Source organism: Zerene cesonia, chromosome 14, assembly GCF_012273895.1.
Source record: "Zerene cesonia ecotype Mississippi chromosome 14, Zerene_cesonia_1.1, whole genome shotgun sequence".
NCBI classification, from domain to species: domain Eukaryota; kingdom Metazoa; phylum Arthropoda; class Insecta; order Lepidoptera; family Pieridae; genus Zerene; species Zerene cesonia.
In genome coordinates this window covers 5755687-5777498 of record NC_052115.1, presented here as the reverse complement: position 1 = coordinate 5777498, position 21812 = coordinate 5755687, and the positions used below count along the sequence as shown (strand labels likewise).

The 21812-nt window shown below is 31.0% G+C and overlaps 2 protein-coding genes across 3 annotated transcripts; one reads left to right on the top strand and one right to left on the bottom strand.

The window, feature by feature from the left end:
- Positions 1-1739: 1739 nt before the first annotated feature.
- Positions 1740-11396, bottom strand: LOC119831882 (retinoblastoma-like protein 1). 2 transcript variants are annotated; one of them, XM_038355451.1, is made up of 19 exons: positions 11113-11396; positions 10819-10955; positions 10305-10505; positions 9896-10086; positions 9663-9823; positions 9231-9366; positions 8723-8802; positions 8454-8620; positions 7776-7986; positions 7326-7547; positions 6814-6940; positions 6356-6469; positions 6122-6255; positions 5624-5803; positions 4950-5073; positions 4489-4586; positions 3907-4068; positions 3401-3572; positions 1740-3050 (listed from the first exon to the last, which is right to left on the bottom strand). In XM_038355451.1, exons 1-18 carry the CDS (start codon positions 11248-11250, stop codon positions 3402-3404), a joined length of 2754 nt encoding a protein of 917 aa, XP_038211379.1. In that variant the 5' UTR covers positions 11251-11396; the 3' UTR covers positions 1740-3050; position 3401. The 2 variants fall into 2 exon arrangements, with proteins under 2 accessions (XP_038211379.1, XP_038211380.1); XM_038355452.1 differs by having other exon boundaries at positions 7326-7535.
- Positions 11397-11764: 368 nt separating this feature from the next.
- LOC119831760 lies at positions 11765-17386 on the top strand. Its single transcript, XM_038355251.1, has 7 exons — positions 11765-12045; positions 12120-12321; positions 13100-13268; positions 14254-14393; positions 14712-14815; positions 15145-15298; positions 17088-17386. The coding sequence occupies exons 1-7, from the start codon at positions 11951-11953 to the stop codon at positions 17277-17279; spliced, it is 1056 nt and encodes a 351-aa protein (XP_038211179.1). The 5' UTR covers positions 11765-11950; the 3' UTR covers positions 17280-17386.
- The last annotated feature ends 4426 nt before the right edge of the window (positions 17387-21812 follow it).

The following is a 21812-nucleotide window of genomic DNA, read 5'->3' as shown; positions in this document are numbered from 1 at the left end:
ATTATGAATTCAAAGTTGGGATATTAGAAATTTTGAAAGAATAGAAAAAATTCGATCACGAGGCAGGATTCGAACCTGCGTTTCTTGCCTAACCGTAGCAACGCCTAGCCTCTCGGCCACCCGTGATCCTGCCACAGTAATCGAATTTCTTCTACTCTTTCGGTTTCATGTGCCTAAGGGGCACCCCACGCCATCTATTGAGATAATTGAGAACCATCACAACCAATACGAAACATTATTTCAATGATTACAATATTGTATCGATGGAACGCGGCCTTTGTTAAATTTAATTTTTAGTTTTATAGCATTGCTAGCCTAGCCTCTCGGCCACCCGTGAGGCGTTGTTACGGTTAGGCAAGAAACGCAGGTTCGAATCCTGCCTCGTGATCGAATTTTTTCTATTCTTTCAAAATTACTAATTTATAAAGCATTCCAATGCTATAAAACTAAAAATTAAAGTTGGGATATGTTAGGTTATCTTGTTCTTAAATAGCTTATCTACTATATAAAAATAAGTCGGGTTTTCCTTCCTGACGCTATAACTCCAGAACGCACGAACCGATTTCCACGGTTTTGCATTCGTTGGAAAGGTCTCGGGCTCCGTGAGGTTTATAGCAAAGAAAATTGGCGAAACGGAGTTCGCCGGGTTTGCTAGTTCTTTATACTTTTAGAAGTAACTGTAGTGTAACATTGGTCATATAACAAAGATTACTCTACTAAACTAACCAGAATAAAGCCACGTAGCTGTAATATATATTAAAGCAAGGCATATTAGTTATGACGGGCTTTAGTGCTTGGCTTCAAATTAGATGCAGAAAAAAACACAATCGATACTTGATAACTTGTACAAGGTTTTAGATTGATTATTTTCATTTATTTTTAAATTTATTTATAAAAATTTCAATTATAATTATGAATCTATGTATGTACGTTATCTCAAGAAATAAACCAATGAATGAATGAAAGCATTGAAGTTCTATCAACTGTATATTTTTCGATATCGATGTATTTAATGTGCGTGGTAAATAAACTTTTTCATAGTCAATGTATTCTAAGCGAACCTTCTGATATGATACCATGTTAATTTTCAATACAATTATTTCGTCATTAGTTGTTTTAATAACTTTAGAATTAAGTAATAAAAGAAAATTTAATGATCGTCCCGTTTTATAAGACACTAGCTGTTCGCCCGTGGTACATATATAGCCTATGTCACTCAGTAAAGTTGCAGCTTTCTAATAGTGAAAGAATTATGAAAATCGGTCCAGTTGTTTTTAAGTTTATCCATTACAAAAAATACAAATTCTTCCTCTTTATAATATTAGTCTAGTTAAGAAGGTACTAAAGTGTTTGACTTGAATTGCAATAACAAAGTCTCATACCGATTTTTAATAATTAACTCGAAAGCGAATTGTAATAATTGTTAGTAAAGAATAGTAAGTTTTATTAAAACTGTAGGTCCTAATATAACTACAGCCTCTCCTTCTTACTAAAGTAAATAAGTAATTCTTCAATTTTAATTTCAAAGGCGTTCATATGTTTACGCAAAAATTTGCCTTCAATGCGACAAGTATTGTTAATATTATAAACTGGTATGTAATGAAAATACAGTAAGATATAGAAAACCACAAACTTTTTTCTTTTCTTTTTTACCTGAACGGCAGTCCAAAAATATCTCGGTCTTTAAGGAGAAATTTGATGAGTGAACCTTTGTATAAATTCAAAAAAAAAACAACATATTATAAAGTGCATATCTTTAATACTCTAAGAAGTAAAATCTACATACAATATGATATTTTTTATGTCCGAAATATACAATCATTTAATTTTGATTGGAAGAAAAAAGGAATTGATTTAAAACTTCTCTGATCATCAACTTACTCACTACAAAAATAAAAATATAATTATTTCAAGCAAATAAAATAGATTTGACTGAACAATACATAATTTTCAGTCAACGAAATAAAAGAGGAACTTATTTATAGGTAGAGCCGTACCTAAAGAAAACTGTTAGTATGTTTTAACTTAATCTAATTGATATAATATGCTATATCGTCAGCTTATTATATAAAATAAGTGATTTGTGATCAATGAAAGTATATGTTTTATCTACAATAATGAGGTATGATGGGTATAAAAACAAATTCGTACTGGCCATAAACTATCTGGAAATAGATAAAAAAAAATTCATGTTAAAATTCTGACGATTTGATTTTACACCCTTCAATAATATAACCATAAAATAAAACGCGTCTCCTACTAAAATAAGGAATTATGCAACTTAAATTACTTTACAGATGAGCAATTTTCGATAATATGGCATATTCAATACTATTCACACTCAACATAAATAAATGAGATCAATATACTTCATTTGTGTCAGTGCAATCTCTGAACATTCATTGTAGAACACCGCCACTTCCCGTTATTATTCCTAATTTAAATTTAAAAGCTCTGTATTGGAATTTTTATGACTAGTAATTATTTTGCCCCATGCTTTTATTTTACCTACTGAAGATTAAAAAAACCTATATTCTTGGTACATTTTAGCTGCTATATTTTTTGTAGTTATTAAAATTTTTTTTTATAAAAATTAAATTTATCAATTGTGCTGTTTTGTTGGAATCTTGTGATTTCCTGCAATATGTAGAAATTTTGAATAATATAAGTATTGACATGCATAGTTGTCCTTTTATTTGAGAATTACAAAATATAAAAACGTTACAAATAGTGTCAAATATAACGGTGCTGATGCAGTTCTGTCTGTTTGATTGTTAGGGCCATTAAATTAAACATTATATACAAATTTTAAAACGGTGACAGTGTTCGAAAAATTAAAAACAAAACTCATATTAATTCGGTCAGAGATTGGTACTTGTGACAAAATAATAATTTTGATACATCTTGATTCGATATTCCACGTTCTAGTCAAGTTAAAATAAATAATTGTGCAAAAGAATCGCCTAGAGAGCTTATGCTTAATTTTGATACTTAAATAATTTTGAGTCGTAACTTCATTTCTTGTCAATTCAGCACTTTGTTGGTTCAATCTGAAACAATAATTTGAATTTTTTTTTTTAAATTTAAAGAGGTCTGGTCACAAGGACTTCCGCCATACGTCAAATATTGAAAAAGTAATCGCTTCATCAGCAGTGTGAACAGTTTAAAGTTTCCATGTATGAGAGAAAAGGATGCGCAATACAGACTCGCTCAGTAACCCACTATGTATCGAACTGGTCCCATAAGATTGTCACTTAAAAAAATCATGGGCGATTAACTAAAAAAAAAACACTGGCGGCTTAAGAAAACAAAAAAAAAATTACTGACTACTGACTACTAACAAACACAAAAAAAAAAATTCGCTGGCGGTTAACAAATACGAAAAAAAAGTTCCCGGCACCTCACAACGCCTGCCGGTCGCTGACGAGCCCCTGCAGCTTGCGCGCGACGCCGGCGGCGCCGCAGCGCGCGCGCTTCACCAGCTCGCCGCCCTCGCCGCCGCGCTTCACGCCGCCCACGCCGCCCACGCCGCCCACCTCGCACGACACCAGCGTGTTGATCGCGTGCAGGTCCTGGAACCAGAGGTTATATTGCTACAACTAATCAAATTAAATGAAATGAAATGGAATATTCTTTATTGCACACTCAACAAACAATAAAATAACAAAAAAATAGGAAATGTCGTGCAAAGGGCGGCTTTATTGCTCAATAGCAATTTCTTCCAAGCAACCCGTACTACTTTGGGGCACGCGCATATCGTCACCGAACTTATATACGTTATATATCAGTTATCTATTAAGTTTTAACCTGCCTATAGTACAAATAAAAAAAATTGGGTATTAATTTTATAATCTAAAAATGGACCCAATTTATATGCTTGCACATACATAAAAATAAAGAACCCACCTTAGCAGGGCTCCGGCTAAACCGATAAGTGAGGTGGTGGTGGTGCGGTGGTGAAGCAGTCAGCGGTTTCACGTACAGCTGGTGCGTGCACGAGACCCGCTGGCCGCCCGGCGAGTACGACGCGTCGCCGCGACCCGCCGGTAAAGGGGACAGACTGCACTCCTGGCGGATCGATTATTGCCATGTTTATAGATAGATTACATATAGCGCAAGCAAAAAATAAATGTTTTTATATTTAGCCACTCGACCCGATGCTGTCCAGATTTACATGGGTTTGAAAGAAAAAATATACAGTATTTATGTTATTAAAATAAAAACAATAACACTTTCGATATTTCTTTTTATTTAGGCAAATTGCCTTTTTTGTCTAATTGTCAAATTATATCTGTAATATTTAATATATATAATAAATAAATTATAGGTACAGGTATATTAATTTTGTTTCTGGAAAAACGGTTATCTATGTCCATGGGGGAGGTCACAAAACTACAAAATAAAAATTGATCATCATCAACCCATACACCGAGGAGGTTCCTTGGTATATGGGTTGATGATGATTAAAAACACAAAAAAAAAACTTACATCTTTATGTCGTCCAGTGAATCTAAGCGCAAAGTTTTGCATACACTGTACATACACTCTATTGTAGAAATTAATTAAATCTCCTCTCTCTGGCGATCCTAAAAGTACAATAAAAAAAACTTAATATCTTCGAGTATACAATATATATAATATCAAAACATTCTTACAGCTTATAAAATATTACATGATGCAAAATTAAAATGCTTCATAAAGGAGAAACTTTAGTAAATAGAAAATTTCTCATATACATATATTGTGGGTTGCCATACAACAAATAATTTAAATCTATATAATAAAAAATAATTTTGAAATATGGCCAGTTCATATGTAAGCAATTATTCACAGATCATTGAATACACTATTAAGATATACATAAATGAAAAATAAAAATCAACCATCACAAGAAAATTAAGATCACAATTTATTAAAGTATATAAAAAAAAGCAAACAAACAAACATACCTTCTTCACTCTGATTGATAAGAACCGATCTATACACATGATTATCAGCAAGTGGCCTCTGTCTGTAACATCGCATTATATCCGCGAATGTTCTTTCCACTTGATTACTTGCACTATTTGATACCTGGAAATATTTTAAAATATCATTTAGCAATTAATTATTAACTAAAAACAATATTAGGTTTCCAGTCGTAATAGCTTGTAGTCGTAATAAAAGTAATTGCAAGAGCTATACTGAGTATATCAAAATTATATTAAAAAAATATTTTGATACCGAATTGAGTATCTCTTAAAACTTTTTAAAACAATTGACATTGAAGATTAATTTAGAAAAGGGTAATTTGAAAGGAGAAATATAAAATCTTTTGTGAATCTGTTATTCATGATATTTGATTTACACGCAAAACAAACAACGTCGAGTTACGAAAATATGACCCGTACGTACGTATGTAACGCTACATAGTATAAAACAAATTGGCTTTCTGTCCCTATGTCGCTATGTATGCTTAAATCTTTAAAACTACGCAACGGATTTTGATGGGTTTTTTTATAATGGTTCAAGAGTTGATATGTATATTAAACTAATACAAATTTAACGTGTGCGAAGCTGCGCACAAAAGCTAGTTATTATTTATTAGATAATTACGTGTAAAAGCACACAACCAAATACTCACTTTGCATATAACATAAACAGCACACATTAATATCTGATCCAGGTGCCTGTCCTTCATAAGTTGTGTCTGATGCATGATAGAATATTCTAGACATGTCCATATTTTTCTTTTTAGCTCATCGTCAGTGAGACGTAGCCGCGTGCATAAGTCGTTCATTCTTACTACAGCTAGACTATAAAACTGTAAAAAATAAAGATTTTAATAATTTGTCATTAAATATATATAGGATTCGTAGAATATATACAGGATATGAGATGACTGGGATGATAGAATATTTTTTATTCTGATTAAATGCTCCCTTGGGATAAAACAGGAATCTTGATATCAGAGCGGAGCCAGCACGAGCTAGTAATTAATAATTTTGTTTATCAATTATTATACAATTTTGTTGTTCAACCTCTGTTCCTTAGTTTTTTCAAAGATCCATCCTACCTTTTTCTAGGCACTTATGGTTTGAACTTAGAATACGTATTTTGTATAAATTAAATAATAACATACCTTTCTAAAGAATAAAATTAATGAGTTATTAGCTTTCTTAGGCGTGGTATTGGGTGTCGTATCACCGTTAGTTGTAGAAGTGGCACTTGTTGTAGCTTGGGGAGAATTTTGTTCAGATTTTATATTTGTTTGTACTGAAATAATAGGAAGATTAAATAAACGATTTCATAAAAGACTTTTCTTTGTTATATAAATATTACATCAAGTAAACTTTTATGAATATAGTACACTTACCTAAGAGCGATTGCCCAGGTTTAACAGTATCTTTAAAAAGTTGTTTTTTAGCTTGGTCCGCTATAGGCGCAAGATAGCGATCGATTACTGAGGAAACAGGAGACTGTAGACCACCTAAAAAGGATATTGTTTGAATTTAACAAAAGGAAAAAGCATTTTTAATCCATCATTAAAACATTTGCAAGAAACATTAAAATATAATGATTTTTTTTTAAATACTGAAACTGCTATTTAATATACATCTATTACTGCTAAATAATAGCATTATTAGACGAATATTAATACAATGCAATAAAAATATTTATGGTTGCTATGCTGTTTGTTACGAGTCACAAAACAATAAATATGATGATTATTGATACATTATACTTTCAATTTTATGGAATGTTACATTGAGTTAATAACTGCTTCTATATAACATTATTATACATACATACATATTATATAAACAAACTTACTTCTCCTGTTATGGGGAGATTCGTGCACATATACTTTGGTAGACGCTGGGACGGGGGCTTTGGCTAGCTGCTCCCATAGCGGACTGTCTGATGTCCATACCAGAGATTCCAATACTTGTTCCTCCACCTGAGAAAAAATTAAGTTTTGAGATTTATGAGCGTAAATCCCAAATTCTAATCTTTATGCTATTTCATAACTTTTTCAATACAATTTATTCTACATTGTTTTTTAATGAGATCTAAACAAAAACAAAGTGAATTAGTTTAATGCATGATGCTATTCTTTCGTGTGTCTATTCATTATAATTATTATTTTACATATAGAAACAGTGCATCTGCTGTTTCATCTGTCATATGACATACTGACTTGAATAGTAATTTTTTCCAAACTTGCTATGGGCCAAAAATCATAATTATATCAATAATAGTTCAATCAGTTTAATGATTTATTCAATCTCATTAAAAACTAATATATATTTAATTCCTTAATCATTTCGTGATGTAGTACTTACTGCATTTAAATGTTTGATAACATCTCTGCTAAGTTTTTCCACAACCGCTTTCACGACAAGCTCGATAATTTTATAAAAGTGAAATGCACTGAGGCCATAAATTTGCAACACTCGAGGGAATCTCAGCGAATGTACGCCATATGAGTGTAGGACCACTTCCGTACAACAAGCATATACTGTGAGCTGGTACGTTTCTTGCGATAGAAGCATCTGGAATATATTCTGTGAACATTATTACACTGTATTGACCCGAAATTTTAAATATAATAATATACCATAACTCTGAGTTTATAGAGTAATTAACTGTAACAGACTCATAGTCTAGGATGTCTTCAATAACAATTTTATCTGTCCTGTTTTGTTAAACTGCAACTATTCTTATATTAAAGTTATATCATTATGAAATTTATTGCTTTCTAGCAAACTATAGAACGAAGAATCAACACCAACCTGCAAAGACACTTGTGGTTTTTTCCTATGTTCCTCCCTAATTATATGCTCAAAGACCTTATAGTAGAGACATGTGACCATATTACATCTGTATGCTATAGTTTCCGCGCTACAGTTGCACTCCTTTAGGCTGTTCGAAAACTGATCCATCCATGTGTTGCATGGTTCTATAACTTTCTTTGTTATTGTTTCATCACTGACTCCATATTCACTGAAAAATAAAATTGATTTGAAGATTTTTTAATATTTTCATTATTACCTTTTCTATGACTTAATAAACGACTTAGGGGCTTCTGAAGAAAAAGAACGAAATTATAAAAGTAGATTTTTTTCTCTTTTTAATTTTTTTAAATGACACATTTTTTTAACAGCTCAGAAAGCAAAGGAGCAGGTGGACCATCTGATGTAAGGGGTTCACAACCACCCATAAATACTTTAAAAAATTGTAAAGAATATGTGATTTACTGGCCCTTTAAGTGTAATATCTTTTCTTTTCTTCACGGCATAATATTAGTTTGTAATTTTTTTTTTCTCCTTCATCAAATGTAATGTGTATCATGAAATTATGATAATTTGAACATTAAATAGATTTGACAAAGTACACAACAAATAAATAAAAAAAAAACAATTTTTAAAACTTTTTATTCATTGTATCTAACAGCTTATCATCATACTTACGCAAAAAGTCTCATCAGCGACGTAGAAGGTTGCGGTTTCGACTGCCTTAAGAATGTAGCGAGTCGAGCCAAGCTATTAGTTGCTTCTGATACTGGTGTGAGTTCCTCCGCCCTCCGACCGAGATATCTACGCCCTGTGAGCGGTGTGTCTGGACATGCCTTGCCACTCTGGAATAATGATAACATACCAATCACTTTACTAGACATAGGTCTAACACGCTTTAAATAAAATCGTTTTAAAATACACGATTATATTCGAAATACACTTACAGGTCCAAAATTAGCGATAACTTGCGATATTTCATCTCCAGAAACCTTTTTAGTGCCAATTTGCTCATGAGCATGTTCTCCTGTGAATAAATAATATTTAAAAAATATATTTGACAATTAAATCAAATATTAGTATTCAGAGCAGTAATAAATAAAAATGTAAATTAATTCAAGTCATTTAATTCACTGAACCTTTAACATTATTTATATTTTTAATAAAATATGAGAAAATTTCATTTAGACAATAAAATCTCGACATTATGAATTGACATAACAATGTCACTTTAGTTTTTCCATATATCATAATTTATTTTTAAAAATAGTCTCTAGTGTTTATTCTATTACAATTATTAGCCATTGAGAATCTTCATCATAATTATCAAAAAATCTGTGTTTAATTAAAAAATTTCAATTTTAATAAGATTAAACATATTAAAATTAATAAGTTCTCTTAATTGGTTTTAATACCAAGATTGTTGTGAAATATGTTGATTCAAGTAAGCATTACCTAAGAATATTCTTTCATCAAACTCTCCAACACTAAGAACATAAGTCTCATACAGATTGTTCAGTGACTTCTGATTTACATCAAAATTTCCCACATCTAGGAGGCCTAGATGTTGTTCACTGTCACCCTTAAGAATCTGAAAAATATATTAAGCAATTTAGAACTTTCTAGAATAGTAACACAATGTATACATTTCCGAAGCAGTGTTTTTAATTAATGTAATTCTCATAATACATTTTGTGTACATAAATATGCTGAATTAATGTGTAAATATAGCAAAAACAATGTATACTTCAGCCAAACATACTTTAGTGAATGTGGTAAACAACATAAACAAATAAAATTACACAATAAGTTTAAAAAACACTGTTTCATTACACATGATATGATTGGTTAGTATACACTCGAGTGGGGACAATAATAATCACTTACGCCTTTCTCAAAGAAGGATTTAATAACTTTGTTCCAACTGTAGTCTTTCATAGTACTCGCTTGAACAGCTAGCCCATCTTTTATTTCACAAAGCACCGATATTATGCAAGGTGGCTTTTTTGGTAATTCAAAGTCATCCTGCAACCAGTCTTTGGGTAGACCTGACAAATAAAATTTTATGAGTATCATGTTTTTTTTTTAATAAAGTATTTATTTATACTAACAATATATACCTTTAAAACTGGGATTCAATAGGTCAGTGCGTCTTGACATGAATGCATTGGCAAATATAAAGTCTAAACATGATAAGAGTAAATGATACATGTCCACAAGATCATCAGCTGAATTGTGAAATTCCCCTTTTACACACACATATAGACACCATGTTAAATTGAATAGGGCATTTGTTGAGCATCTTTGAAGCCTGGAATTGGTATAAAAAATTGACATTTATTTATTAGTATTATACATTTAACTTTTTTTTAAAGGGCATGGTACGAAATTTCCCATTAGTTGGTACAAATTATTTGATGATTTATATAATATGTGTTATTAAATGGCTTTTTAAATGCAAAAAACTTAACAATATGAACATCTTTCACATTTAACAAATAATAACATTAAAGTTAGTAGTCTACTTACTTTTGTTTTTTACTGCTCTTAGTTTTGACTGGTTCATTAGTCAAACCAGTGAATATTTCTTGAAATAAAGGTTGGAATTTCCTGAATAAAATAGTAGACACAGCAAATTTCCGCTCTAATCTACTAATTCTATCTTTAAAATCAGATGGCATCAATGTCATTTCCATCCAGTTTTTTATTTTTGTGAAGAACTGGATTAGGCTGTAATAACAATTTGTGTTATTTTTATTACATTTGTGGCTCAAATTAATACCTACATATTGAAATGTGTGGTAAACAATCCAATTTTCGACATATAATAATCATCATGAAACAATTTAAAAAAAATTATCACCATTTCACACAATATTCTAGATTCTCTTTTGTTTCACTTTTCCAATCACAATATAATGTGTATTATTTTAAAAGAAAAGTAAATTAGTTACTTTTAACATGATATATATTATATCTTCATTTAGATTACTCAATAAATACATTAATGTAGTTTTTAATATATGAATAATTTCTTGATTACCTGATATTACAGAGTCTCAGTAACCGTGTCAAGCTTACACAGTTTCCTTTCACCGCTTTTCCCGATTCTACAGTGGGAGTGATTGATGTACGACATGCCACATACAAGGCACATGCCATCCAATGTAAAGCTTCGCCCTAAAAATATTCTCAAAAATTTAGGTATGAAAAAGAATGCGAATATAATTTCGTCATTAAATGTCTCTTTTTAAAACTCGTATCAAAGTGAACACAACTTCAGCACCACAAGTGTTTATTGGGGATTAAATTTAGTAAATACGATTAAACTACTTACGTCTAATGTAAAATTTCGCCTTATTTCTGCAAATGATTCCTTTGATTTTTCAGTAGCAACTGGATCTACGTTTAATTTTGAACAAATATCATCCATAGCAGCAATCCAATTTTCATCACTTTCTTCTGGTTTAGCCATTTTTATTGCCAAATTGGCTAACAATATTATATTAAATTTAAATTAAAAATGCAATCAATACACGGGACCTAAAACTTATCCCGATTTTGGCGAATTTTGACAGCTCCTTGGCGGGAAGAATACACACCTCCCACACATGCGCGCCCATTATCATGACAGCTTAGTAATGTTTAGAAATAGAAGAATTATTGAGTTTCAAACAATAAATAAAACATTTATGAATTTGCAAAAAAAATTATTTTTGTAAATAACTGTTCACAAAATAGATAACTGCTATGATTATTTTTAATAATTAGTACATCATTAAATGTAATATATTATTATTGGTGACCAGTATCATAATACCCATTTGTTTATTTATTGCTGTTTAAATGGTACTTAATTTTATATGATACTGTTTTGTATTTGTGAATTTTTGTATTTCAAGTCCAAGATAAATAAAAAAATATGAATCAATGGTCTTTTAAAATAAATTTTAGAACAGCTGATTACTTGTCAAATTTTAAATGTCATTTGTCGACAATGCATATTTTGGTTGCGAATTTTGAAAATTAACTAGATTTATACTTAGCAAATGTTTATTTACAGAGCTATGGCATTTTGCCTAATAATTCAATAATTATCATCAATTGCAGAGCAATTGTGTGAACTATCTTATATCCTCTTAATTTGATTTTATATTAAATTAGCAACTGCAAATATGATTCGTAGATTTTACAATACTACTTGTGTTTTGTATAGTACTAAGAAACAAGGGCTAAAATTATGTAAAATGTTAAATCCTAAAAGTAAAAGGTAACTGAGTGAAAGACAAATTACAATTAAAACGACTAAACACGTCGAACGAATTAACGAGGTTATGATTTCAGGCAATGGTTTCCGTCCCAATCAATAGATATGAATATGCTGCCTACTCTCAAAAGTCTTACAAAAACCACAAAAGAACCGGATAATCGCGGTGTTCGCAGAATGGCTGTATTAAACAAGCTATTTATGAAGCATGTTACTGATATTATGTCAACTGGTACAGTTTCTATGGACATTGTGGGTCGCGGAATTGAAATATCAAAGGTAAACTAAACTCAACCTCTACCTCCAAAGCAAAGTAACAATTAGAAATATTCCTTTTGAAAATTTCCTTTTGATGATTATTCAGTTTGTGATTATTTTAATTACAATAATGTATGGAATATTAATTATAATTAAATCAATATTTTGTAAACAAAGATGTCATTAAATAACTAAAACGAGTGTCTCGCTTATAGCATTGTGTGTACGTTGACTCTGTATTTATATAACTAAAGTTGACTTGCTTCAAGTGTTCCCGTAGAGGATGAATAAATAAATGATGACGATGATGATGATGAAATAAGACCTCAACTTCTAAAGGCATTTACATTTATTGTTTATGTACACCTTCATATGCTTACTTATGTTTTTAACAGATATGACACGGTACACATGTCAATACTAAATTCTGAGTTTTAGTATATATGTGCAGCTCATTCTGGCTATGCCTAAAGATTTTTTTTTGTTCGGTTTTAATTTTTTTAGTCACTATTCTGACCAAAATGGAGATTAAATGAACCAAAATCACTAAAATCCATTCAATTGTTCTTAAGTTATGAGTGGTGTAACTAACATGACTTTCTATTATGTATATATAGAAATAACAATTATTACATAGCAACATACATAAAACAATTATTGAAAATCTTCAAAGCTATAAAAATCAGAAGAGTATTAATTGTTAACCATACATGCAATTTCCTTTTGAGAGTTAATTTTTATAAAATATCTCACTTATGTTAGTGAGATATTTTATATATATATGTGATATATATCACAGGTGCAAGTAACACCAGATTTCAAGACAGTCAATGTGTTTTGGGTGTGCAAGGGCAACTCCACTGATGAGGAGACGGAAAGAGTTTTAAAGAATACAGCTGGTCCACTAAGGCATGAATTATCTACTCTTCGCCTCATGGGGGATGTACCTTATATATGCTTTGTTAAAGGTAAGAGCTTTTTTAGGTATGTTGAAGTCTTAAACATTAAATTACATAGTTTGTAAATTATTCAATACTACGTTTTTGCTTGCATAGTAGAGCGAAAAATTTTCAGGCTGGGGTTTTCCCCACATGGCACATAGTTGCGTTCCCCTAGAATTACCGGGATAAAAGCTAGTGCATGTCCTTTCCTGGGTCTCAAACTATCTCTGTACCAAATCTTATCTATATTTGATTTTTTTTTTATGTCATAGTCGGCAATGGAGCTGGTGGGTCGCCTGATGGTAAGCGCTACCACCGCCCATTAACATTTAAAGAGGCGTAAGGTCAATTGCAGACCTATCGCCTCTACAAATGTATTGCCGAATTTTTATTGGGAAGGGATTAGGAAAGGATTGATGAGAGGAATAAAGGAAAGGACTGGGAAGGGTAAGGAAAAGGATATGGGCCTCCTGGTTTAGGTAAAGGTGTATGATGGTAATGTCTTTAGGTTTTTATTGTTGCTTTTTGCTCTTATTTGGTAAATTTAACATTGACTAGCCTCCCATACATATTTAAAGTCATCCTTAGCACACAGTCATCCTAATTACCAAACATCATGAAAATCAAACTAATTGTATAGTCATATACAGCGTACTAGATGGACAAACCTAATTTCGAGTTGCACATCATTACAAGTAGTATAAAGCTATGTCGCTTCCCGCGTCTGACCCTATGTATGCTTAGATCTTTAAAAACCAACCATATGATGGATTGTGTTTTTTTTTATTAGATAGAGTGATTCAAGAGGAAGGTTTATAAATGTTTTATAACATCTATTAAAGTACTCCGAAGTTAGTTCGTACGAAGCCACGGGCAAAATCTAGTTTACAATTTACTAGAGATTTTTAAATTCTTCGCAATCAATTTATAAATTCACGGGTTTGATCACGAGAATGTTAAGAACACACAGGTTCGATTCCTTTCATATTTATCTGATAGGATATTGTTCTAGATAAGCAGGAAGCGCTAATTGTTGACTTGGATCGCCGTCTAGCCATAGCTGACTATGGTGAAGACTATATTCCCACAGATATTGGACAAATTTTAAAGTCTGAATTTACATTAGATTTAAAACTCTCTAACGAACTGAAGGTAAGTATATAGAGACTTTTTTAATTACTTATAAAAAGTAAAAAAAATGTTAATAAGATTTGGGAACTTGTTTTAAAGACTAATCTAATGTTTTTGTATAGTAGGTCTTTTTATAGTCACTAAACATAGAAAATTTTTATTGCTATTGAGCATCAGCCACAAATCCAAGAAGCTGATGAATTCTTTTTTTTCAAAAATACTATGTTGATAAAAAAGTCGATTCACTAATTACAGTTTTCCCTTTTTATAGCATAAAGTAATTTTTTTTGTATTTTTTTTGTTTTTATTCTCTATATGTGTGACTGCATAATCTTCCAGGCGAAAATAAAGAATATAGAAGATGAACAGGAAATTGTCGATGATCCTATACCAGATATGACGAATAGTATTTATGGGCTCGACCATTCGAAAATAATGAACAGGTACATTAAATAAGATATTTTTATATATGAAAATTGAGATCGTATTTTCGGAATTATGTGGCAGAAAAGGAGTTGTAACTTTTTGCAATCTTTTCCCAGTACTAGACAGGTAAAAATCACCAAAAATTTCGGGATATTGATGTAATTAATATTCTAATTTATCAACTTTTTCTATTATTTTATTTGAAGTTTTTGACAATTCTGGAGTTAAGGTATATTTTTTTTTAATTTTGATAAAAACATACTTTTTTTATCTCTATGTCAGGCCCATGCAACATGTTGCCAATGAGGGTCGTAATTGTAAATAAAAAACACTGAAATATTTCTAGACTCCTCGCCACTAGAAAAAGAACATCGGACGCGTGGGCTAGCCTAGACTCAGACTCGCCCGTGATATCCTACAGGAAATGTGACGAGTCATCGTCTAATATAGACGTCAAGAAACAGAAGCAAGAGTTAGCCGAATTTCTTCTTAAACGACAGGTATTATGGCTTGATCATACATTAATCACATCCAAATAGTTATAGAACAATTTCATAAAAAAATTATTCTCATTTCTACAAAATAGATCGCCAACGTCATCGTATCAATCTTGGTTAAGGCGCAAGAAGAGTTTTATTGGTGGTAAATCTAATAGAGAAGCTAGGCGGGTTTTAAATATCTGATTTTTTATTATTAAATTTTATCTAATATTCATCTTGGATGTAATTAATTTGGAATAAAAAGCTAGGGACTTGAGTATACAAACTTTAGGTATCCCTGTATAATTGATATGGCTAATATGGCGGTAGCTACGCCCTAACCTTTATATAACTTGTATTTCTTCAGTATTCTAATATACCATTAAATTGTATCTAACTGAAAGACAGTAACTCATTTTATTAAATACATTGTAATGACACAATATAAGAAACGCGAAGAAAACGTACAAAGTATCCTGATTATCAAGTTATCATGCAATAAAATGCATTTTATTGGCATTATGTTTACGAATCGGCCTCAATATGAGAATATATGTCCCGATAATTGCGGAAAGCATTCCAAACTCGACTGATAATGTTTGAACTTTTCAAGGCTGAATCACGTCGAGGGTTTTTTTTTTATTTTTTTATCTTATCAGTGTGCATTTTTTAGAATGGATCCTTTTTTTATATATTTTCCGCATCATTTTAAACTTACATTATTTTTCACCCTAATAATTATTTAAAAATAATTAATAGTTAAGTTTTTTATGTTTTATTCCGATTTACATGATATAGTTTGTTGTTTTATTTTTTTTTTAATAATAATTTTAAAATTTATAATTCATCCAGAAAAAATAATACGTGCATAAGCAGGTACATATCACAAGTGCAAAAGAAACGTTTCTCCGTAAATACGTAAATAACAGGATTACAACTTTTATCTGTTTTAAGAATTTCGTGTATGGTAATCTTTCAATGCGGAATTAGCAAGAATTTATTGTTATTATATTCCATTATAATGGGATAAAGATAACACTGCATAATACCCGTGACAATAGAAATACTAGTAAATGAAATATGAATCACTTAAATGAATCATGTTTTGCCAGCGAGTACTTTAGAAAATATGAATAGACTTAGCCCAGTTCATTTTTATTATTAAACCATACAAGAATAATAAAAATAACTATTTATGAAAAGTAATAAACGCTGAAAGCCTCCAGCTAAATGAATTTATTCCATAATCTGGGTCAAGTCTTGCTTTGTGAGAGTGCCTCACCAAAGGCGTTATTTTTTTTTTAATTTTTTGCGCAAAATATAAATTCACTATTTATTGTTTTTTTATTTTAAATTCATTTAATCAAATGTCAGTTTTAATAAATCATTTCAGTTTTGAATTAGATTTTCCTCTTGGGTCCATAATATAGTCTATACTTTATTCATAATATATAATTTCTGTATTTGTGACTAAGTACGTTACCCCCCACTCGAATGTAATTTAAGACACGAAATATCATAACATCTTGCCATTCTTGAGAAATGAAAATTCTCGATGATAATATTTTTTGTAATTATTTTATTATACGAAATTTTTATATATATAAAATTCTCGTGCCACAATGTTAGTTACCATACTACTCCGAAATGGCTGGACCGATTCGAATCGACTAACATCTATGTTTCATAGCCCTAAATGATAAGAGTAAGGTTTGCTGGGTTAGCTAGTAATAATATATCTTTACGGTTACGGTTTGGTTATGGTTTGGTTACGGTTTGCTTACGGTTTTGACGGCTTTTACCCTTTCAGATTCTGCAAAATAAACTACATAAGAAACTGCGGGAGCGTGACGTGACGACCCCGATAAACGACCAATACGACGCGGAGGAACGACTTGAAGATATAAAGGAGTATTGCGACGACTATAGAGACGACTACGATATCGAAGTGTATGGAAATACTAATAGTTTAGAGAGAAATGTAGCGGACGATAAAGTGTAGTTACGATACGATTTGTCGTCGAGTGTTATATATTTGTAGTGGATATGAAATTTAAAGAGTTGCCTGTAAATATTATTTTAGAAGAATAAAACGTGTAAATAAACTATTTTTTTAATAACCACATATCCATTTATTCGTGTTACTTAAAAATATAACTAATAGTACCTCTGTCATGGATTATGACTTAAATTATCTTCTATTTAAAATAAAATATATATTTTTGATATTTTCCTTAATATATAATAGTGAATGCTTTTAGGTGATATACTTTCATGCTGCACTCTAATGTGTATCTGTTGTCTAGATGCTCTTATGGTATCAGTACATAGTATTAAACAAAGTCGCTTTTCGCCATCGGTGTGACTGTATGCTGAGATCTTTAAAATTACGCATCAGATTTAGATGTTTTCTTTTTTTAAATAATCCAGAGGCAGTTTTACATGTAGAATAACATACCTAGAAAAAAAAGGGAGGGAAGAGTTTGTACTCCGAATTTAAGAAAAAGTTAGTGTCTTATAATAGGACACATCTAATCTATAAATATTATACACTAAATAACATAAAAAATCTGCTTATATTATAAACGCGAATGTTTTTAAGCATGGCTGGATGTTTCCTCATCTTTCACGCGATAAAATTATCGTATCTGTATGGAATTTGGTACAGAGATAGATCAGTCTGGATTAGTAGATAGGCTACTTCTTACCGGGTACCACGCGAGTGACGCCGCGGGTTACAGCTAGATTGACAAAATTACTGAGATACTCAGAATATGAACAAAAATATGTTCAAATTTCATGAACTCCGCTGAACTTGTGAAACTCCATTGTATAAAGTACTTAAAACATATTTCAAACAACTGTAATTAAAATGTTTATAAAGTCCTACGTGTAGGAAACGTATCTTACTTTTACTGTTGTTCCAATTCATCTGCCCTTTTAGGTTTTCATGACCTACTTTAAAGTCTACACGTAAATTAAATGTTATGCTTTTTTATTTTATGCAGTGGGTTTTATTTTTAATTTAGTGGAAGATTTCTTTTCGACCAGAAGGCTTCATTTATTGTCTATAGTCTATACATAAAAATGAAATTGGAGTGTTTTGTAAGAGTATATATTATATTTCATTGTTGTATAAGAATATATATACAGTACATACACCAAAACATTCGCTGGCTGATAGCTGACGTAATAAAGAATTAGAAATACGCTACTGTAATACTGTAGTATTCCCACAGAAACATGGGGATTTTAAGGAAAAAACGCGGGTGAAACCACGGAACGCTGCTAGTAAATAGGAAAACTACTTACCTAATCTATACCAATAAATAAAATTGGAGTGTCTGTATGTAATAAATATGTTAGTTAAGATCTAGATTGTATGTTTGTTCGGGCTAATCCCTGGAACGGCTGGACCGATTTTGACGGAGCTTTCACTGGCAGATAGCTAATCAAATAAGAATAAATTCTATTATTAATAATGGATACTTTGTATTCCAATATTCCTGTGTTAACATTGGGATTTAAAGGAAAAACTCGCTCGGGCGAACCAACGGGACGCAGTAACTATTTATTTTTTAATGGCTAGACATAGTTCTGATTTACGCCTATTACAAGTTTTAAATCCGAAGCGAAGTTAAAAAAAAACACGATACTTTGCATGTTCAAATGGTTATAGAAATGTCTAGGCTAAAAAGGCATAGAATTCGTCGTTTAGTCAGCAACTCCGTGGACTTCCCAGCCGTATCTCCGATCGATAGCAATCTGGGTCTGCTAGCGAGACTTTTTTTATTGATTTTTTCGATATCAAGTCTATGGTTAAGCGAGCTACGTGCTCTCGGAATAATAAAGACATATTTCTTAAGCGGCACTCGACTGCTTCTCATTATTTGATGTTACGTGCCATATTACTTACTGACAATGGTTCAATAACTAACCTACTGACGTTTTTACAGCTAAGAGTATAAATTGAATCCGTAAAAAGATTTACAATAGCTAAAAGTACAGAGTGCCCGTATTCACTTAGTGAGGTGACGAATAAAGACAAATTGGTTTAAGTAACGAAAGAGAAATGTGGGGGCCGAATAATGCTTTATGGAATGAAACTAATCTGGTAATGGCGACTGTCGTGATTGATACTAAATTAGATGTCTATTAGTATCTGAAAACGATTTTTTTCCGAGGTTCTCGACGTTTTTAGAAATAATTAATCTATTGGGATTTAAATCTTTGTAAATGGATTTTTTCATAAGTATGGGTAGTGTATTATATAATAAATATTAAGTAAATAAAATAATTAAAGGCGGTAAATTAGAAACAAAAGTTATAATTTGAAATATTCTATGTAAGTATATATCTATAGTGTGTGGTATGTACTCGTATAAAGAGGTAAATGTTAAGTAAAATGAACACTCATGAGAGTTATTCTCATAATGCTAGGCTACGTATACCTACTTATTATATCTACTTATGGCGGGTACTCTTCTGATAACAGTTAACGAATAACATTTTCTAAATTACGGGAAATAAATACATTGGATTATCTTCGTATCGCAGAAACTTTAATTTCTTAAAATGAAATTCCTAAACGGGAAATAAATGATTGTGCTGAAATGAAACATCTGTATTGAAAGACTATTTGAATGGAAATTATTAAATCTCTTTAGAATCAGTATTTCTATTAAAATTTATAAGCTCACGTATTAAAGTTGAATGGAGCTTTAATGAGATCGTTCTTTGAACTAATATTTTCACATTCTGTAGATAAATTAAATATGGTTAGGTTAGTTACCAATTGACTAATTATTGTAAAATAAAGTAGGAGATTATGAATACGAAGTTTTTAAGCGATTGTTATGATTCTTTACTGATTTTTTTTTTAATTGGTGCCTACCATGTGGTCCCATTTAAATATGATCTAGATCTGAAAACTTGAAGGCGAAGTTTACAAAAATGTTAAAAATAATTATAAAGTTTCGCTCATTATATTTAATTCCATTGAAAAAAGTAGTTCATACATACATAATTGCGTGACGATTGACGAAAATTTAAAAAAATACTTATTCCAGTACCTTGGAAACTCAATTCACGGTTGCAATAGAAATTAAATAGTATGCATTTATTAAATTGAACAACGGGATTATATTTTTTACAAAAGACAAATAAAATGCTGATTCTAAATCTTCTAAATACGCATTGTTGTAATGCGTATGTTAACTACCTAAGTCCGGGGCCCTGGGATATTTGTTTTATATAATAACTATACAATGTGCAGTAAATCAGAATGGAAGAATAATGTGTATATTGAATTACGGTCATAATTAATTGTCACTGAGATTAATTTTCATAATAGTTTTGAATTATTCTATAGGTGTCGCCACGTCTTTAAAAATAAAGGATTCTCACAGGAAGAGCGCTATACGGCATTGGCAGTAACTAAAAAATCAATATTTTACTATAAATAACTTCATCTCCGTAGCTCCAAGTGATTTTTCTTTTAAATCGCAAATCAGTATGAGGCTGTGGACTTTTCTACGTTATTTGCAAATCTACTGCATCATTTTTGGTGGGAAATAAATTGAAATTAGTTTCATTCAATTAATAAACGCACAATAGTTGTATATTTTTTATATAACTAACATACACTTAAATTTTTGTATGGTAGGGTTGACTTCGGTGCATTTTCGAGAGAATAGGTAGTAAGGTACGTTTTTAATCATAACTTGGACCATATTCCAGGTTATGAAGAGTTTCAGGGGCGCAGGATTATTATGTTCATTAAGAACATCTACAAGTTTAGATATTGTAGACTTTTCAGTGGATTGTATACGCGATTTAATCGAAAATGACACAGAAGAAAAACATCTACACATTGAACATAAGGAATCTCGGAATCAACATTGGTTCTTTTGTATAAACTTGAAATATAGATCGATCAATAAAGAAACAATGAGAACACTGATTGAGTGAAAAAAGTGAAAGAATAAAATCTAATATCCAACAGAAGTAAGCGTGTCTCTTGAATTACATTAGACGTTGGGATAGGAAAAGTACGAGTTTGGGTTGTTAATTTTTATATTCAATACCTGCTAGCTTTCCTCCTGCAGCTTCGTTCACGTGTATTACACTATTTTGTACTTGGTAGATTATCGAAGGAGATGTATAAATATTTTTTCAACTTGAAATATGTTTATCTCATCAACCTTTTATTTTAGCAAAAAATTCTCTCGAAAAAATTAAAGCAATTCTAAAGACCCATGCCTTTTTCTTCATCCCACAAATAACCAATAAAATTATTGTTTCTAAATTAAATGTAGCCTGTAAGTTGAATCTCATAGTAGTCTGTCCCTATAGAACATTTTATCAATATTTACCCAGTGGTTTTTACGTCCTTGACGCATATTATACAAAAACAATTAACAAACAGATAAAATTCTAACCGTTGTTTTGGGATTTATAAACATCCATGATATTGCAATACTATTTAAATGATTTGGTAGAATTTTATGCTTTATTTCTTATCTTTTTGTTTTCT

Bases quoted from the DNA above. Each gene is read 5' to 3' on its own strand.
- LOC119831882 (XM_038355451.1), bottom strand. From the start codon at position 11,250: ATGGCTAAACCAGAAGAAAGTGATGAAAATTGGATTGCTGCTATGGAT. The intron at 9,824-9,895 runs GTATATATTGTT...TTTATTTGTCAG, and splicing joins ATTGAATCCCAGTTTTAAAG to GTCTACCCAAAGACTGGTTG. The intron at 6,470-6,813 runs GTAAGTTTGTTT...TATCCTTTTTAG, and splicing joins ATCTCCCCATAACAGGAGAA to GTGGTCTACAGTCTCCTGTT.
- LOC119831760 (XM_038355251.1), top strand. From the start codon at position 11,951: ATGATTCGTAGATTTTACAATACTACTTGTGTTTTGTATAGTACTAAG. The intron at 13,269-14,253 runs GTAAGAGCTTTT...ATATTGTTCTAG, and splicing joins TTATATATGCTTTGTTAAAG to ATAAGCAGGAAGCGCTAATT. The intron at 14,816-15,144 runs GTACATTAAATA...AAATATTTCTAG, and splicing joins CATTCGAAAATAATGAACAG to ACTCCTCGCCACTAGAAAAA.